Source organism: Glandiceps talaboti, chromosome 6 (genome assembly GCF_964340395.1).
Source record: "Glandiceps talaboti chromosome 6, keGlaTala1.1, whole genome shotgun sequence".
NCBI classification, from domain to species: Eukaryota; Metazoa; Hemichordata; class Enteropneusta; family Spengelidae; genus Glandiceps; species Glandiceps talaboti.
In genome coordinates, this window is record NC_135554.1 from 1055779 (window position 1) to 1076421 (window position 20643).

Sequence of the window (20643 nt, forward strand, 5' to 3'; positions counted from 1 at the left end):
CTAGAGTAATAATCTTTATTTATACTGGATAGTTCTTTAAGCATTTTGAAAAATTCTGTTTACTTCAGTCTAGTGGGCTGATTTCTAATATGGTGTCAGTAAAAATGAGCATAAATTTAAAATATTCCAAACAAAAATTACAGAAAACAAAAAAGAACATGTACTGACTTGAAATTGACAAATCTGATTAAGCTACACTCTACTGTATACTACCAACTTGGGGGCATTTTTTACTGATTTTGAGGGTAAATTTGGTGATAATTTTTCGTTGTTCTGTCAAATAATGATATATAATTACACAAACTGATTTTTCAGAAGGTATTGGGGTGATGACTTCAGATATATTGTCCCTTTGATTGCCGGTGCGGGGCCGACTATTGCGTCGTAATCGGATTTGTGAGCCGTTAATTATTTTCGTTCAAATCTATTACGATTAAAAATAACATTTTCTGACAAATTTTCGCTGATTTTGACCATTTAACCAGTATACAGAAGTTTTGTAGGAACATAAATGTTGGTATTTTGAATTTTGTTTGTAATATAAATATTTTGTTTATTTGTGATATGTCAATAAATAAACAACCTATGTTTGTTTTATTAATATTTTATTACATTAATCCATATTTCGGTTCTGTGTGTGATATTTGAATGTATGTATTTGCTACTATGATGTAGAAAATTTATTTTCCATTCAAATAATACCTAATTTTTAAAAAATAAGCAACTCTAAGTATTTTTACATCAGTTTGATTACACCACACTCACTCTCACATTATGTTAGTGAGGGGGCTGGTGGAGAACAAACAATCCCATGAGGCCAGTGGTGGTGAAAGGGTTAAGCAGCGGCGCTAATAAACTTGATTATTATGAAATTTATTATTATTATATAATATTATTTAATTATTATTCTTATAATTGCTATGGTAAACATTAAAGAATACAGTAAGAACCCCCACCCCCCACCCCCACCCCCACCCCATCCACTACATGTACTAAAATCACTTTATTCTGTCTCATCTCATATAAAGTAAATAAAGTCTCCCTTTTCCACTAACAACTCACCTTCTTTTTGTATCTCTAGATCTCTGTTTCTGCCCTGAAGGTCTTTCAGTTGACGGCCATGTTGTTCTGCCAGGCTACGTAGGTGGGCTTGGTGTTCTCTCTGCCATCTTGGACTTGGTTCCTGGTGAACAAAGCCAAACATAAGAAAAACACATTTAGATTGGAAGATAACACTTCAAAAGACAAGCCTTCATTCGAACACATACTCCCCAACTAGTGTGTTATATGGCAATGTTATTGTCCAAATTTAAATGGTTTCCCTAGATACAAAACTTCATAATTTATTCACCAATTTGCTATTTGACCTATGGAGATCCAAGTCAAAGGTCAAGATATAAAAAGAAAGCTTATCTTTAGGTATAGACATTTAAAAAAAGAGTCTTTATGTATTCAACTTCTTGAGTTAATGTAGAAAGAAAATATTTGGTCATTTCACCTTGAAAATGTTTGTCAAGGTCAAGGTTGATGTCTCATTACAACGCTCATCACATAATATGAGGTAGGCACTTGAATGGAGTCCATATGTATCAAACTTTTGGCGATAACAGACAAAATTTGCTTTATTATCATAAATATGGCTGCCATTTTACTATACAGGTCAAGGTTGCAAAATTAAGTGACATGCACATACATATGCCTCACATAAACAAGCCCAAGTCATGATTATAATATCATCATGATCACTTGAAATGTTCCGATTTAAAAAGCTATGAAGGTAACACAAATATGGCTATTTGACCTTGAAGACTCAAGGTCAAAGATCAAGGGCTTTAAAGAAAGCTCATATTTGATAATACAGTTGCAGCGACTTGAATGGAGTCACTACACATTATAAATAAAAAGCTATAATGCATATTGTGAAATTTCACACTTTATTTGTTTCAATATTTGATTCAATCGCAAAACAATGGGACGTGCATATGTGTCACATAGTGTGTTACCTTTATGCCAGGTTTGGTTGAAATCAGTTGTTGCATGCCAGAGGTATGAGGGTGAACATACACACCGACGGACAAATTCAAAGACGGAATCCAACATATAAGTTCCTACCTGACAGTGTCCGTTGGGGCACACAATGATACATTGAAGTGGCAGGAAATGTCAAAGTGAAAAGATATTATAATGGTCAAACTGTACAAATACTTGTACATACATTTCATATTACTATACTTTGACGTCAGACTATAGTAATATGGTTGGAACTACTTTGAATTATTTGTAAACATCATCAACCTTGTGATAGTTGCGCAACGCAGTGAAATCATTGTCCGTTAATTTTAAAATAAAATTTCACAATGTTTTCAACATTTTAACTTGCCCAGTGTTGATGTTTTTAGCATATGACTCTGAGCCAAGTTCTATCCATAACCGGTATAGGCACCTTTTCGTTAGTTTAATCTGTTGATTAAATAAACTCTTTACATGTATTAATCATGTATTAAACCTTTTACAAATTAATTAGTTACAAACATGGACTTTGTATTATATTATTGTTTTAGTCTTTTTTTAAATAGAAAAAACATAGTTGATTTATTAATTTGAAATAGCAAATAAATACAACTTTTTTATGGCCACTTTGAATTTTCTCGCTTGTTCAAGCCATGAATTTCCATGCATTGAGTTCAAGGGCACAGATAATTTGGGGTATTTCTGAAGAGACCGAACAATATGATTTACCTTTTTAATTCATACATATAATCAGGTCCTTCAATTATTACCCAGTTGTTGCACAAATAAAACTAAAACAATATAGTAATTATCCCATTCATGCAAAGTCTGGTAACTACTTAAACTAGTGAAAAAATAAGTTCACATGTTATATAATGTATAGAAGCTGTTGGTGTAAAATATTTTTATATTTTGAGAAAATTAAATTCTTGCTTGCCTTGGTGGCTGCTAAATTAATACATTTGGTTGTGCAATACATATATGGTCTGACATCTCCACAAATACAGAACAAGCTATAGAATGGTTAGAAAAAAAAAGGTGTTTTTAAAAAAAGTAATCATTTACATCTTGTGACACCAGTGTGTAATAATTTTTCATAATTTTGTGTGTATCTATGTTATTGAGTTTATTTCAAGAGCTAATTTGGTAATGTTTTGGTCGTGTTTTTTATCACTCCATTTTGATATGTTTATGCTTTCTTTCCTTTTGGTTAGTTAATTTCTTTCATTGAATTTATTGGGTAACTGAATGTATTTTATTTTTTCTACATGTAGTGTACCTACCCATTTATATTTACATATAATAATCATACATGTCACTTCATTCCCACACTGGCTTCAATTCTTTTGTGGTTTTCTTCAAACCACACATCATTTATGATGATTACAGCTCACTGGCATAGTTACACACACACACACACACACACACACACACACACACACACACACACACACTAAAAAACCATGGTAAATGTCGGCTCATCCTAGCAAGTCCAGTGTCGCTTCCACAAAACAAAGAATTTAGGCAACCTTTACAGACTCAGCCCTATAGAGACATGGTTTGTGGAGTATTTGTTAATGAACTGGGTGTCTTTTGGCCCAGTTCCCAGTCGACTTGAAGGGGATAATAGTCGGCTACATTTATGTGGTCACCATATACTTTAACCGGTGTTTTTGTTACCATTGACATCACAGCCTTCAGGACTCAGACAACAAATACATGTATTACCACCACTCTGCGTAGGCTATGACACGTGTCTTTGTTATGATCGCAGGACTGTGTTGAGATGTTATTTGCATACTTTGGCCAACCCACATAATGACGACCGACATCACATTCCTTTTCCAAACCCTTCCAGCCAGACTCGGGACAAGTCCCTCTCTTCTCGCGGCTAAGCCGCTCGGCATACATAAAAAGATTAGGGACGATAGTCATGAGTCTGGCAGCAAGACTAACTAACTACAAAGGTGCAAATGCAAAACAGTAGTGTACATGTAAATCTCGATTACAGAGAACTCAACTGTTATAGTATTGTGTGTGCACTGCCAAAGAACTGAATCATAATGTTAGAGGAATCACATTATTAGTTCAATATACAACTAGAAATGTCAATGCTTACATGTATATCATTCTCTTCATCTGACTGCATAGGAGGGAGACTGACACTAGAATCTGAATCTGAATATGAATATGATGTATGTCTGGGGTGGGGACTTCGGATCACATCATACTCTCTAGCAGATATGTAAGTTCTGAGCTTTTCTTCTTTTTCTTGCAAGTCGTCATACTGAAATGACACAAAAGCCAATATTCTCCAACTGGAATTGGTTTCATTAGGCATTTTAGTTCAGTTGTACTACACTATACATGTATACTGAAACTACCCCGGTACCCTATTGAAACTACCCCGGTACCCTATTGAAACTACCCCGGTTAGACTGCTTTCACAAAAACTTGTTTGTTTGTTTTTTGTTTTTGTTTTTTTGTTTTTTTTTTGTTTGTTTTTTTTGTTGTTGTTGTTGTTGTTTTTTTTGGGGGGGGGCTTTAAAGTATATGGATAGTGTGTGTGTGGGGGGGAGGGGGGGGTAACCTGAAAAAATGTTATGGGGTACCTGAAAATAAATTGACATCATGACTTTTCAAACATGGGAAAATAAGCTTTTAAAATGTTGGTCTTCCTTTTTCAACAACAACAACAACAACAAAAACAGCTACAAACAACAGTTGCTCACAAGTTAGTAAAATGAAAAACAAAAACAGTCAAATTTTAATTTTCTTTTATTCTTTTAATAAACTGTTAATGTAATGATAAATTGAAATGGGCGAATTGAGTGGTACAGATTGTTTTTTGTCTGAAAATACCAGTGTCTTTCATGTACACTACTATCTACTAAAAATTGGTTCATTTAATGTGTGAAATTACCTTAACACTGTACTGACAATATTCTTTGTGACATGACTGTGTTTTGGTTTGTGGTTATCACAATGATATGTAACTTTTTCATGTAAATTCTTACTAGTATTAAATGACAGACAAATATGACAGACAACATTTTACATTTGCAGCTCTTGGAAGTTAAAAAAAAAAAAAAGAGTTGGAAAAGGTTCATCTCAGCCTGCCATCAAAATGTAAAAGATGCACCTGCACTAAAACATACTTGACAAGTATCAAAAACTTCTGTGCAAGGTATTTTTTCATCCTATAGATACGACTATAATTTTCAACACAAACTTTTAATAACACATTCTAAATATTTCCTAAAATTAGCATATTGGCAACGTCTGCTACATGTGAAACAGAAGACAATATCTCACAAGCTGAGTTAACAGATCCAGAGAAAAAGTAAAATAAGTGTTTTGCACATACTTTTCAACTTTGCATGAATATACTATTACTTGTAAATATAAAGATAAATAAATAAACTTTCACATAACTCTCAAGTTACCCTAAAGATATATGGCAGGAATGAGGTAGTGAACTGAAACAATATGAGCAAATACTCCAATATAGTCTCAATAAACATTTTCATAAAGTAGTGTTTGCACAAACTGTGGAATTTTTTTGGAATGCTTAAAACATATCTCTGTAAAACATATCTGAATATATAAATATTTGAAGCAGCACATAATAATAATAATAATAATAATAATAATAATAATAATAATAATAATAATAATAATTTTTGAGTCATACATTTATTTTCTTTTGACATTATATTGAACTAATTTACATCAAACAAGAACAGGATACATGGCAATGCATTTTATTAAGAGTTTTTTCAGTGTTATTTAGACCAATTTGATTTCTTTTAGCACACATTTAGGAAACTGAACTGGAACAATACAGTATAAAACTCTCTTTAACATGTAACACATAACATGTGCATCACAATATTTGCAAATACAACTAAAATGACATTCAACTGTAACACTACTAGTATAATGTACTAATACAATATTGAACAGAAAACAAAGACTCAGTTGGTCTGCTGATCATTTTACAAGAGTTTTTCAAAGTGTAATTCATTTACAAGCATATGTTGTTTTTTGGAAAGGCAATGCACTGGTTAACATAACATTTTGTTTTAACTGGTGTTTGTGTATATATATACACACAATATACAAATTGATTATATATATAATGGACAAAGTTGGTATTAAGTGTATTATGTACAGTTTTGTACTTGGTATGGAATGTTAACGCACAGGAAGAGTATTCCAAAAAAAATTTATTTGGGTGGGTACTTGAAAATTTATTCGGGTAGGGGGGGGGTACTTGAAAAATTTTGGAATATGGCAGGAGGGGTACTTGAAAAAAAATTAGGGTTTTACAAAAAATCTCCCGACCCCCCCCCCCCCCCCCAACAAGTTTTTGTGAAAGCAGCCTTACCCTATTGAAACTACCCCAGTACCCTATTGAAACTACCTCGGTACCCTATTGAAACAACCCTGGTACCCTATTGAAACAACCCCGGTACCCTATTGAAACTACCCCGGTACCCTATTCAAACTATCCCGGTACCCTATTGAAACTACCCTGGTACCCTATTGAAACTACCCTGGTACCCTATTGAAACTACCCCGGTACCCTATTGAAACTACCCCGGTACCCTATTCAAACAACCCCGGTACCCTATTGAAACTATCCCGGTACCCTATTGAAACTACCCCGTACTCTATTGAAACTATCCCAGTACCCTATTGAAACTATCCCGGTACCCTATTGAAACTACCCCGGTACCCTATTGAAACTATCCCGGTACCCTATTGAAACAACCCCGGTACCCTATTGAAACTACCCCGGTACCCTATTGAAACTACCCCGGTACCCTATTGAAACTATCCCGGTACCCTATTGAAACTATCCCGGTACCCTATTGAAACTACCCTGGTACCCTATTGAAACAACCCCGGTACCCTATTGAAACTACCCCGGTACCCTATTGAAACTACCCCGGTACCCTATTGAAACTACCCCGGTACCCTATTGAAACTACCCCGGTACCCTATTGAAACAACCCCGGTATCCTATTGAAACTATCCCGGTACCCTATTGAAACTATCCCGGTACCCTATTGAAACTATCCCGGTACCCTATTGAAACTACCCCGGTACCCTATTGAAACTATCCCGGTACCCTATTGAAACTATCCCGGTACCCTATTGAAACTATCCCGGTACCCTATTGAAACTACCCTGGTACCCTATTGAAACTACCCCGGTACCCCTTTTGAAACTACCCTGATACCCTATTGAAACTACCCGGGTACCCTATTGAAACTACCCCGGTACCCTATTGAAACTACCCCGGTACCTTATTGAAACTACCCCGGTACCCTATTGAAACAACCTCGGTTACCCTATTGAAACTACCCCGGTACCTTATTGAAACTACCCCGGTACCTTATTGAAACTATCCCGGTACCCTATTGAAACTATCCCGGTACCCTATTGAAACTACCCCGGTACCTTATTGAAACTATCCCGGTACCCTATTGAAACTACCCCGGTACCTTATTGAAACTATCCCGGTACTCTACCCTGCTGTTTGTTTAAACATAGAAATTTGAATCCTGGACGTAAATCTCCTAGTAGTCTGATACTGAACACAACCATATACATACACTTAGTCTAGTACTGCATACACCCTGCCATCAATCAAGACACCAGTACTCTATGCCATTGATCATAACAACTTCATTACCATGGCAACTAATGGAAACAAATAATGATTTTGTAGACCCTTCCTCAATTGAACAGAACAAATACAATTGCATATGGAAATGATAATTTATCCTGTCTGAAAAGTATTTCACATGGCATTCCAACATAGAAAGTAAATGACCTGCTTTAAAAGCTCTTCAATCCATTTATGCATTTAATAAAACACTGCACAATATTCATAGAATCATTCTGGAATCTCTGATCTCTACTGTCAGTTCTATGCTATTAAAGGTTCCTGTATACCAACAACTGACTACAAACACTATGCAACAAGTAATGCAACATCAACTCTACCTCAGCATTTAGTTCCCATAGATCCTTTGTCGGACTTTGTTGTTTAGGATTGTCTTTGCCATGGAGTAGTTTTCTGACCTGGCTGGCATGTCTCCATTCCTCCTTCTCTTTTGCCTTCAGTTCTTGCAGTAGCACCTTTTCTCTGGTATCAAGCAAGTTTCTCTGTTTTGTTTGCCAAGCTTTCATTTTTTTCAGTTCGCTGACCTTTGATGATGAAATACCCAAATAAATCTTACCATATGCTAACTGCGTAACTTTTAACTATATGTAGTATTTTAACATTCAATTCACTTCTTCAATATACATTAAGTTAAGTCTTAGTGCACTTTATATGTAGTTTACTTTCCACATACATAACTTGACAATGTATATTACTGGCATATTCCTTGTGTTTCCAATAAAACAACTTATGTTTCAGTTTAATCGACAGATAGGTAATGCAACCATGCATATAATTCATAGGTAACACAATCATAAAAGTGGTATGAATCCATTTCAGTACAATATCAATCATTTCAATGTTTCTGAAATCACATTGATTTTAAAAATATTTTTAAAATCAATTTTCCATCAACCCTGATTATCTTTGATACACACGCAGGTTTTATTACACCTGGTCCTTCATTTGTACAAAATTAATAACATAAAGGGATGGGAAATGTATCACAATTTGGTGTATACTTTTATGATAATATGACCTGAAAAAGTTTACCAACACACTAGATATCACTTTTGGATCTATTCTACCATCTACAAAGCCTACCTGTTCATTTGTGCTCCTACATGTAGATGGATGTGAGGTTCTAATGTGATCAGTTGTTTTCTAGACAGAAAATACCACCACATAGTATTAGCAGACATTGAGGTACATGCAATTATTAGACATGCATTACTGTGATACCATTAGTCACATCCTTTCCAATGAATACAATAATGTGAATATCAAATTAAATGATTCCATTCAAATAATATAATCTGACTACAACAAATACAAAAGTTTAAATTTTTCAGAGATCTCATGGCATCTTTATTAATATGTAACCATTCTGTTATGAGCTGCGGTGACACACAGACCTTCCACATTGGTTTGGAGGGTCTATGGGTAACAAATCACTTTTTTCTATTTCCGAAGTGTATATGAAGTTGGCACAAATTTTGAAGCTTAATTGGCCAGAAAGCCGATGCAAATTCTAATTTGTGTTTAATTTTTCTTCCCATTCTGAGATCAATTGTATTGCCACATGATAGAACCAAGGACTGGAGAGATTCCATGAAGAGGGTTGGACTGGAGAGATTCCATGAAGAGGGTTGGACTAGAGAGATATCATGAAGAGGGTTGGACTGGAGAGATATCACGAAGAGGGTTGGACTGGAGAGATTCCATGAAGAGGGTTGGACTGGAGAGATATCATAGGAAGAGGGTTGGACTAGAGAGATATCATGAAGAGGGTTGGACTGGAGAGATATCATAGGAAGAGGGTTGGACTAGAGAGATTCATGAAGAGGGTTGGACTGGAGAGATATCATGAAGAGGGTTGGACTAGAGAGATATCATGAAGAGGGTTGGACTGGAGAGATTCATGAAGAGGGTTGGACTGGAGAGATATCATAGGAAGAGGGTTGGACTAGAGAGATATCATGAAGAGGGTTGGACTAGAGAGATATCATGAAGAGGGTTGGACTAGAGAAATATCATGAAGAGGGTTGGACTGGAGAGATTCATGAAGAGGGTTGGACTAGAGAGATATCATGAAGAGGGTTGGACTAGAGAGATATCATAGGAAGAGGGTTGGACTAGAGAGATATCATGAAGAGGGTTGGACTGGAGAGATATCATGAAGAGGGTTGGACTGGAGAGATATCATAGGAAGAGGGTTGGACTAGAGAGATATCATGAAGAGGGTTGGACTAGAGAGATATCATGAAGAGGGTTGGACTAGAGAAATATCATGAAGAGGGTTGGACTGGAGAGATTCATGAAGAGGGTTGGACTAGAGAGATATCATGAAGAGGGTTGGACTAGAGAAATATCATGAAGAGGGTTGGACTAGAGAAATATCATGAAGAGGGTTGGACTAGAGAGATATCATGAAGAGGGTTGGACTAGAGAGATATCATGAAGAGGGTTGGACTAGAGAGATATCATGAAGAGGGTTGGACTAGAGAAATATCATGAAGAGGGTTGGACTAGAGAGATATCATGAAGAGGGTTGGACTAGAGAGATATCATGAAGAGGGTTGGACTAGAGAAATATCATGAAGAGGGTTGGACTAGAGAGATATCATGAAGAGGGTTGGACTAGAGAGATATCATGAAGAGGGTTGGACTAGAGAGATATCATGAAGAGGGTTGGACTAGAGAGATATCATGAAGAGGGTTGGACTAGAGAGATATCATGAAGAGGGTTGGACTAGAGAGATATCATGAAGAGGGTTGGACTAGAGAGATATCATGAAGAGGGTTGGACTAGAGAAATATCATGAAGAGGGTTGGACTAGAGAGATTCATGAAGAGGGTTGGACTGGAGAGATATCATGAAGAGGGTTGGACTAGAGAGATATCATAGGAAGAGGGTTGGACTAGAGAGATATCATAGGAAGAGGGTTGGACTAGAGAGATATCATAGGAAGAGGGTTGGACTGGAGAGATATCATAGGAAGAGGGTTGGACTGGAGAGATATCATGAAGAGGGTTGGACTGGAGAGATATCATAGGAAGAGGGTTGGACTGGAGAGATATCATGAAGAGGGTTGGACTAGAGAGATATCATAGGAAGAGGGTTGGACTAGAGAGATATCATGAAGAGGGTTGGACTAGAGAGATATCATGAAGAGGGTTGGACTAGAGAGATATCATAGGAAGAGGGTTGGACTAGAGAGATATCATAGGAAGAGGGTTGGACTAGAGAGATATCATAGGAAGAGGGTTGGACTGGAGAGATATCATAGGAAGAGGGTTGGACTAGAGAGATATCATGAAGAGGGTTGGACTAGAGAGATATCATGAAGAGGGTTGGACTAGAGAGATATCATAGGAAGAGGGTTGGACTAGAGAGATATCATGAAGAGGGTTGGACTGGAGAGATATCATAGGAAGAGGGTTGGACTAGAGAGATATCATAGGAAGAGGGTTGGACTGGAGAGATATCATAGGAAGAGGGTTGGACTGGAGAGATATCATGAAGAGGGTTGGACTGGAGAGATATCATAGGAAGAGGGTTGGACTGGAGAGATATCATGAAGAGGGTTGGACTAGAGAGATATCATAGGAAGAGGGTTGGACTAGAGAGATATCATGAAGAGGGTTGGACTAGAGAGATATCATGAAGAGGGTTGGACTAGAGAGATATCATAGGAAGAGGGTTGGACTAGAGAGATATCATAGGAAGAGGGTTGGACTAGAGAGATATCATAGGAAGAGGGTTGGACTGGAGAGATATCATAGGAAGAGGGTTGGACTAGAGAGATATCATGAAGAGGGTTGGACTAGTGAGATATCATGAAGAGGGTTGGACTAGAGAGATATCATAGGAAGAGGGTTGGACTAGAGAGATATCATGAAGAGGGTTGGACTGGAGAGATATCATAGGAAGAGGGTTGGACTGGAGAGATATCATGAAGAGGGTTGGACTAGAGAGATTTCATGATGGATGTAGAGATATATAAGTGTGGTTGAATGTTGCTGAGGAAAAGTGTATTAAAATTTCAGGTTTAAATACACAACCATTAACAAAATGATGGGTGGGGTGGAGAAAGGCGACAACTGGATTCTAGGCTATTGTTGGATATACAAAACAGCTAATATACAATTACATGTAATGTATATATTACATATAGTATGCTATATAATATATATAATATGCCTTTCCTTCACTGGTGTTGCAAAAAAATGTATATTGGCATTAGACATCATCATTTACCTGTTGCTATGAGTGTGGTCTTGTTGCTAAGGACATTTGCATATTTAAAAAAATATATATTTATTCAATTACCTAACCTTCCTTGCTATATTTGCAATAAGCCCTATCATTTGACTGTTGCTAAGGGTGTGGTCATGGTTACTAGGGCCACTTATGTAAGTATGGCACACTCACAATTTATAGACTAACAGTAACACTTTTAGAATCATTACCAATTTCATCCCCAGTAGTTTGAGAAGTAAAGTTCAAACTAAAATCACTTGCACCATCCACAAGACAGACACACACACATACTTTACCATGAACCATGGGTTTAATTAGTGCTACAACTTTGACACTGTTTCCAAGCAACCTAGGGAGGGATAATTCTAGTGCCACTAACAAGTAACATGCACTTGTTACACTTTGTTATTACATCTATATAATAAAGTACCTCATGAATTTTTAATGATTTAATGAGATCAATAAAACAAAACATATCTGTACACCCCTATCTGGCTAAATGACAGAAATCTGACCCAAAATAAAACACCTATGGTAAGGGGGAAAAAAATGTTATCAACAAGCCAATCCATATTTGTTACCATGCAACATGAGCTGTTATTTGATTGTTTACTACAGGCATGGTCTTCTTGCTACGCATATTGCAAACTTGTTTAAATGTTTATTCACTTACTTGTCCAACAAAGCTGTTATCTAGATGTAAATTATAGACATTTGACTGTTGCTAAGGGTGTGGTCTTGTTGCTAGACAAACTTGCATACTTTTTAATATTTACTCATTTACCTACCCATTCCTGTTGTTACTTATGCAATATGGAACACCATTTGGCTGTTGCTATGGGCGTGTTCTTGTTGCTAGGCAGATATGTATATTTTGTCTTCAAAAATACCCTAACTAGAGACTGAAATCAACATCCCTACCAAATATCAAAATAGTCTTGCCTGTTGTTTGTGACTTTAAGTCCCTCACACTGTCATAGATAGGCAGATAGGCAGACAGACAGACAGACAGACAGACAGACAGACGGACAAGACATTCTATCAGGGCTATAGCATCATGAGTATGTATGATTTGAATCTAGCATGAATGAATATCGTTGAGTTATGCTAACAAGTGTGTTCAAGAAATCTCAAACATGTTAATCTTGGTGCCATTGACAAGAAGATTTTCTCTAGAAAATCCCATGGTGCCAATGAGACCTAAATGGGAATTACCCAATAAATGATTTCATGATTTCATGACATCAATAAAACTATATGGCTTGCACTTGGGCTCTGACCAGTGTTTCCAGTACATTTTCAACTTATAATTTTTTTCTCAAAAGTCAATTTGACTTCAACAAATCAACAAGACTACATTACTAGTGACACTAACAAAATTTCACAACAATCTGCTGATTTTTCCACCTAATTTGCATATCACCTTCCAGATCACTTTGACTCAAACAAATTGATAACAAGACATTACTAAAATAATAATAATAATAATAATAATAATGTTGGGTTCTTATATCTATAGCGCTTTCCCACACCGTGCACAAAGCGCTTTACAAGTATTACCCCTGGCTTGGATTAGAATGGCCCTTTAATCTCCCTAAACTCCCCGGGTAGCATACGATCCATTGCAGCCATTTCAGCACATAGGATTAAAGCCTTCACATTGCAAACTACATTCTACCAGATCCCCAATTATACAGTTGGGTTGACTGAGGCATAATTGTGGTTCAAATCTTGCCCAAGGACTTTAGCCACTCAGAAACAAACAGCAGGCAGCGACAGGGCTCAAACCTGCAACCTGAAGATTCCAAGCCAGTCACGCTAACGATCTACCCATCATGACTCCACATTCACCCATCACGACTCCACGGGCCTTGTAATAATCATGCAAGTATATTCAGGGCAGCTCAATACATAGTGGAAGATTGTTAGAAAGTTTGAGTGAAATACATGTAATTATGGCTTCCTATAGCTATGCTCTTGACGATTTTAGGCGAACCAGGAAAATGATGATCACTGCAGCCGAACAAATAAAAAAATTTACGACCAGGCATCGAAATTTTTGAACACGAAGAGGGTATTTGTTTGATATTTGGCTAGCTGGGCCTTTGCTAAAACTCCTTCCATAAACAATTTGTAAAACATTGATAAACAAGTCATTGAGAATGACATAGTCCCCGCTATGATTGGGTTTTAAGGAATTATCACTACTCTGATCACGCAACAACACTTGTGAACCTAAATCAAACAGACTTAGATATGTTGTGTGTGCTTGTTGGACATGGAACATGCCTACAACAATAAAGGATTGGTCGGGTATGGGGGATCATATCACGATGAAAATGGATATGCACATGTATGTCATAGAACACTGTCCTAATACCAACTTTGAATGTGATCTGTTCAAGCATGTCTGAGTTATGGCTTTGGACATAGAAAAATCGCAAACAAAATGGCTGCCAGGTGGCCATATTGGATCGTATCACAACAACAATGAATTTGCACATGTATGTCATAGAATGGTCACCTTATGGAAGGTGAAATGACCAAAAAGTTTCTTTCTATGTTAACAAAGACTCCATTTAAATGTCTATACCCTAAAGGTCAGCTATCTTGACATTTGCCATTGGACTCCATATATTCAAGGTCAAATATCAAATTGGTCAATAAATTATGAAGTTTTGTATCTTGAGACAACATTCAGATTTGCATGTTGTTGCATGCCAGAGATACAATGTATGTTGTAAACATGGGGGTAAACACACAAACAGTCAAATGGCGGTAAATTACAGTTAGCTAATGGTCACCTTATGGAAGGTACAAAACTATATAAGGGTTTGTTTGACTTGACAAAAAACTCTATTTCCCACATCAACAGTACTAGCATACCTGTTATGCACTGAAAGACTTGAATAGTATATTTTGTTTGTAGTAAATTTTCAGTTATAGCAGTTTCAGATTTTGTACAATCAATACAAGTTTGGTTTGCTTAAATAAAAGTGTCAATCTCTGAAATCTTGCTGGGTCTTTGCTGTATAATTTTGGCGTGTTTGACTTACTTTATTTGACCTATATTATAGAAAGGTTATATTGGACTGAGAATTTGGTTGTAAAATTTGGTGCCATCTCATTTGATTATTTATTATTTGAGATGGATTTTCCAATGACCAATTTATTAATGGTCAAATCTGCAAAGGTGAAGCACAACATTACTTGGAAATTTGAAACTACTGCAATTATAACTGAAAATTTACCATAACCAGAATTCTATTTAAGTCTTTTGAACAGTGAACAACAGGTATGCTAGTACTGTTGAATGCAACACAGACCTCAGTTTCTTGTTTACCGTTGCTATGTATGTTTCTAGGTGTATTGTCTCCTGATAGCAAAGACTTGGTCAGCATTGCTGTGACCCTTGGTATCTATACAACAGTATATTGACACTGACATATAACATGTAGCATGTATTAGGTTGGTAAACTATGTATGTACACTATGCATGGGGGTGTAGTCTGGTTACAAACTCCTACATTTGCTATGTTGTGTAGAATAGTATAGTGGTAAACCCCAGTGAAGAGTGTGCAGGTAATTTCAGTACATTTGACATAAAATGATAAGGCCAAAAAATATATATATCTGGTTCTGGTCAGTGCACACGTCCTATCCTCGCGTCGATCCTTTTTTTCCCTATAATTTTTGCTTTCCCGTTCCTTATTTATTCCTGATATCAGGAGAACAAGCAGCTGAAATCTACCCTACATGCCAAGACTGCTTAAATACAAAGCCTAAACTGCTTCGAAGAAAAAGGAAGTTTTTCAAGAGATAAATATGATAGAACAGAGTGTAAAGTGTCAAAAAAAAATGTGTATTTACTAATTTGCAAAAAAAAAAAATTAAAAATTAGAAGAAAACAATTCGCGTCATCGCACCACTTTAGAAAGTTTACCCTGACCAGAACCAGATTGATTTTTTTTTTGCCTAACTGTGCCATGTCTAAGTTACTCTAGGAAAAATCAAGGAACAGCTCATTTTATATGTTTACATACAGACAGTGATTGTGATCACAATGTACTACTACATGGAAAGGACTGTTGAATTCAAGCAAAAATGCATGTTTAATAAGATCGAATCAAACTGGTAGCTGACCAACATAAATTGTATCAGATTTTAATCAGATTGGCATGCACAGCTCTTCTGTAAATCTAGATGACTGACCACAGATAGTCATATCATTATCAAGACATTGGTTTTGTGACTTTATGGTAGGTTGAAACACATATACTGACACTATGCATCCAAGCCTACACCTTTTTATTTTAAATCTTCTCGTGTCACATTTCTATATTATTGTCATCTGTGAACTGACCTATATAGACTTTATAGCGGCTCTTTATTTTGATTATAACTGGATACACATGGTACACACAGTTACTGACTACAGGTCAAACTTAAATTATTGTCAATGTATGTTACACAACCTATGTTTCATTTATCTAGTTAATATGTTGTAAACATATAACTCAGTCTGGATCTTTTGAAGTCATTTCAGCTTTTCACTTTTTTATCTTCCACTACTGACTTTGATTACTATATATGCTGTCAGCAGTATGGTGGAATTTGTAACTGTGAATTAATTTCCATAATATTTATATATCTATATCATTCAAATTAAAATAAGTTTGGGTGTGAAATGAACTCAGTTCAAATAATAGATGATTTGGTTTTTCCTGTATGGCTAAATTGTTGAGAGAAAAAGAAGTAATTTTAGACAGTTGAAGACCTGTTATGACTTGAACATTCACTATTGAACACAGACGTGAAGACATATGAACATGTAGTCTCAAAATACTACAAGAAAATTTGGATGTGCTATGGAAACGTCAAATAGTTGCCATAGCAACGTTATCACTAATGAAAGGGATTATGTGTACAGACAAAAAAGACACCATATGAAGTAATCAGTAAACAAAAAATAACCGGCAGAAAGAACAAATACAAAGCACAGAGTGATGAAAACGTTGGAAATAAAATAGTACATCGTCATCAAATTTTGTATAAACGACATGGTGTTTGTCTTACCGTTTCTTCGTCCGATGACATGTCCTCGCTGGCCATAGTTAATCTTGTCGACCGACCTACACAGAATTTCTCACGGTGTTTTGTCAGCATATTTACGGTATTAAAAGACATGCCACAGTCTGGACAACGAAGACTTCGGTCACTCGCCATCATTGCAATATATAGCTTTATACGTTTGAAGGAATTCAAACAATATTATATTCCGAATTCAATTTCGAGTCGATTCAGGCCAAGTGTTCTGAATGGCTGTCTGTGTGTTTGTTTTTCTGTAAGTTCCACACACCAAAGGATGCTCCTTACAGACCACGGAGGTTCTTGCTATGCCAAAGTAGTTAGTGAAACATTTCTCGAGTTTCGGATCATGGATAAAATCGTTCGGTGTTGTCACTATATTTGCTGTGCGGCCATGTTCGGGTTTCACTGCAGGTTAATGTAGTCTAGTTGGGAAAGTGGCCCAAGTCAGCTAACACCTGAAGAGATAACAGGCGATTTACATTCAGATAGGGTGTTTTCAATAACTTACGTGTCGTTTGAACAATGTTGACAACTCTGACCTCACTATTATTTGGTTTCCCCATTTACATTGTCAAACCTGTCATACAACTAAAAGAGATCTTCAGCCTGTCGGTTACTCCTGTCCATTGTGTACGTATTCTAGCTTACTCGCTGTTCTGATTGTTGGCAATCAGCCCGTTGCTGCTACCCAACGCCTGTCTAGCCGTTGTGAATGAACACGTAGCGACGACAGTATGCTAACGACCTTCAGTAAACACTCATAATACACTGAACAATAATATAGGTGTTCCAAAATATATGTGACAGTGTGCTACGTTCATTCATTCGTCCTTCGATCAAGCTAGCGCTTGTCGTCTGCACGTATTTATCAGCGCAAGGGGGCGCTGTTAATGGTGCGCAAATAACTTTTCCTAGTGTTTCCTAGTATTAGTATATGGTTAGGTTCTGATTTGAAGTTGGTGTAGGGTCTATGTTTGAACTGAATGCTACTCGTAACGGCCAAGCCACAGATTTTTGGTTCTAAACACATTGCTGGAAAATTATCAATTATATGAAAATATATGAAATGTGAAGCTTGCATATTAACATATTGCAATAACATTACCTAATAAACTCAGACCACTATAGGCTACATCAAAACTTCTTTAGGGACCAGTCAGTTTCTCCAACCGGGGGGGGGGGTGTCGGTGGACTTTTCTATCAGGAAGACAAAAGTCACTGACCCCCCCCCCTCTGTAAAACCGAAAACAGCCTGACACCCTCCCCCATCACTTAATTCGAACAAATATTTACATGTACCACATTTCATACGAGGCTATATGCCATTGTAGAAAAACGGATTTTTTCCTTCCATCACAATCCAAAACACAATGACCCCCCCCCCATCCACAATTTTGAAAATAGCATGACCCCCCCCCCCCCGTCAATTTCAAAAACAGGGTGACCCCCTCCCCCCATCCACAGCCCCCCCCCCCTTTCAGGCAGAAGAAACTGACCGGTCCCTTAGCGACCTCAGCATTGTACCTTGACTTCGTCACTATATATGCCATACGATGCCTCTCATTAAATGTTATTTTTTCTTCAGTAAGGAAGAGATATGTTAGTGGATGGAAGTGTGTGTGTGTGTGTGTGTGTGTGTGTGTGTGTGTGTGTGTGTGTCGGTCTGTATGTCTGTGTATCTGTCTGTCTGTGTATCTGTCTGTGTCATCATTTTCTCCATAACGGCTTGCTCAATTCAAACGAAATTTTGAAGATGTATTCCATAGGGTAATGGCAATACCTGATTAGGTTTTAGTAAAAATCCCGTGAATATTAACAAGTAATTTACATAATTAATGGTTTTCGGTAATTAGGCTATATCTCAAGAATGCACACTTCAAATTTAATATAATTTGAAACATACATTTGCGTTACCAAAGCGCACTTGTCCTGAAAATATTATTTCTGTAGCTTTTAGTTTTAATAAGTTATTGGCATATTTTGGTAGGCCACTAAAAAGGAAAAAATAGTTTCTCGTCAGGAAATGTTGTCTAAAGTGGTGCGACGATGCGATTATTGTTTTTTACATTCTCAACAAATGTTAATCAATCTACTTATCATTGCAGTTACTGTTCTTTTTATTTAGTACTTTACAGCAAGTGTGTATGTGGGGCAGATGTCATAGGTTAGTTCATGATTAGTTTTGCAGTTGTCTTCACTAGTGGCAATTAATGTGGGGAGAGTTACTTTTGTGTTTCCCTTTCATCTGCAGACTGAATTGGCTGGAAAAACATGAAAAAAATTAACTTGGGAAGGGGGGTACTTAAGTGATGGGCTCTTATCAGAAACAATTTTTTGGCCTTTAAAACTCTTTCTACGATGAGTGCTATGCTACATTGTTCTATAAAGCTTCACATTACATGTTGCCGTTAGCCAGGAGATCACTAACAGCAATGGGCAAATAGCAATCAATGAGAAAAGATAATTTATTGCATATGTTCTGTTGTATTCCAACAATTGTCTGTAGGTAGAAACGACAGTCTCAAAACTTTGGCCTTATGAAAGGCATTCAGTTAAATCTGGTCATTTTTACCTCCCGTAAGGGTACGGGAGGTATTAAAAGGGGAATATCTGTCTGTCTGTCTGTCTGTCTGTCCGTCTGTCCGTCTGTCCGTCTGTCCGTCTGTCTGTCTGTCTGTGTCATCATTTTCTAAATATCAGCTGGCTCAATTGAAATTTGGAATATATAATCTTTAGGGTAATTGCTCGACCTGATTAGGTTTTGAGTCAGATCTGTTAATGTTTATTTAGATAAATTTGCATATTAATGAAATCAACTAATTAAGCAATATCTTAAGACTAGTAGTAATAAAAATAGGGTTTCTGGACCACTTTTCGACAACCCCCATTTTTCACTGTTTTAACTTAAAATAAATGGCTTAATCTATATTAAATTTTGAGTAAACACACAAAAGTGGAATTTTTAGTAGTCTAAAAACGGCAACCCTCTTATTTAACTAGTTTAACATTAAACAAATGGTCTGACCTACATTAAATTTGTGTAATTTGTATTAGAGCAGCTTCTTGATATTTTCCTAAGTTGAGTGATCGATATCGTGTTGGCTCTACATGAATTTTGTTGATTGATAAAAATAGTCTCGTAACAGTTGATAAAAGATAATAATTGAGATTATACCTCTTAAAAACCTTTTTAATATGGTTTTTAGGATCATAAATATTTTGCCTTTTCCCTTGCTCATGAAAGCTTTCATTTAGAGGTTTATTAAACGAAGTACAGCAGTCAAAACAGTGGAATCTACCATAGATGTTACACCACAAATGTTTTTTACAAATATCATCACGAGGTATATGGAATCGTCTACATATGTTACAATGAATAACATCATACCAGTTCATTTTTATCATCGAATCACAACAATCGGAACAATGGGATTTTCCAGACAGTGCACCACAAAGGTTAGTACAATCATGGGTTGCATCTTTCTGTTTACATAATTTACACACTTCCATTGTATGTATTTAAATATATAAACTAATAATATTCCACCACCAGCTAAATAAATGTATTGGTATGTCTTCATGTTGTTAGAAGGCCGATAGT

At 36.5% G+C, this 20643-nt stretch overlaps 1 protein-coding gene across 6 annotated transcripts in view; it reads right to left on the reverse strand.

Annotated features, from left to right (window-relative positions):
- LOC144436074 (uncharacterized) overlaps positions 1–17887 on the reverse strand; it is a 201940-nt gene extending 184053 nt beyond the window's left edge. Inside the window, exons 1-5 of one of the 6 annotated variants that reach the window (XM_078124743.1) lie at positions 17028–17887; positions 8792–8851; positions 8029–8232; positions 4130–4297; positions 1063–1183 (exon numbers count right to left, since the gene is read on the reverse strand). In XM_078124743.1, the coding sequence (XP_077980869.1) occupies positions 1063–1183; positions 4130–4297; positions 8029–8232; positions 8792–8851; positions 17028–17180 (706 nt within the window). In that variant the 5' untranslated portion in view covers positions 17181–17887. The remainder of the gene's footprint in view (positions 1–1062; positions 1184–4129; positions 4298–8028; positions 8233–8791; positions 8852–17027) is intronic. The other 5 variants (XM_078124745.1, XM_078124744.1, XM_078124746.1 and 2 more) reach the window with 5 other exon arrangements.
- Positions 17888–20643: the final 2756 nt, after the last annotated feature.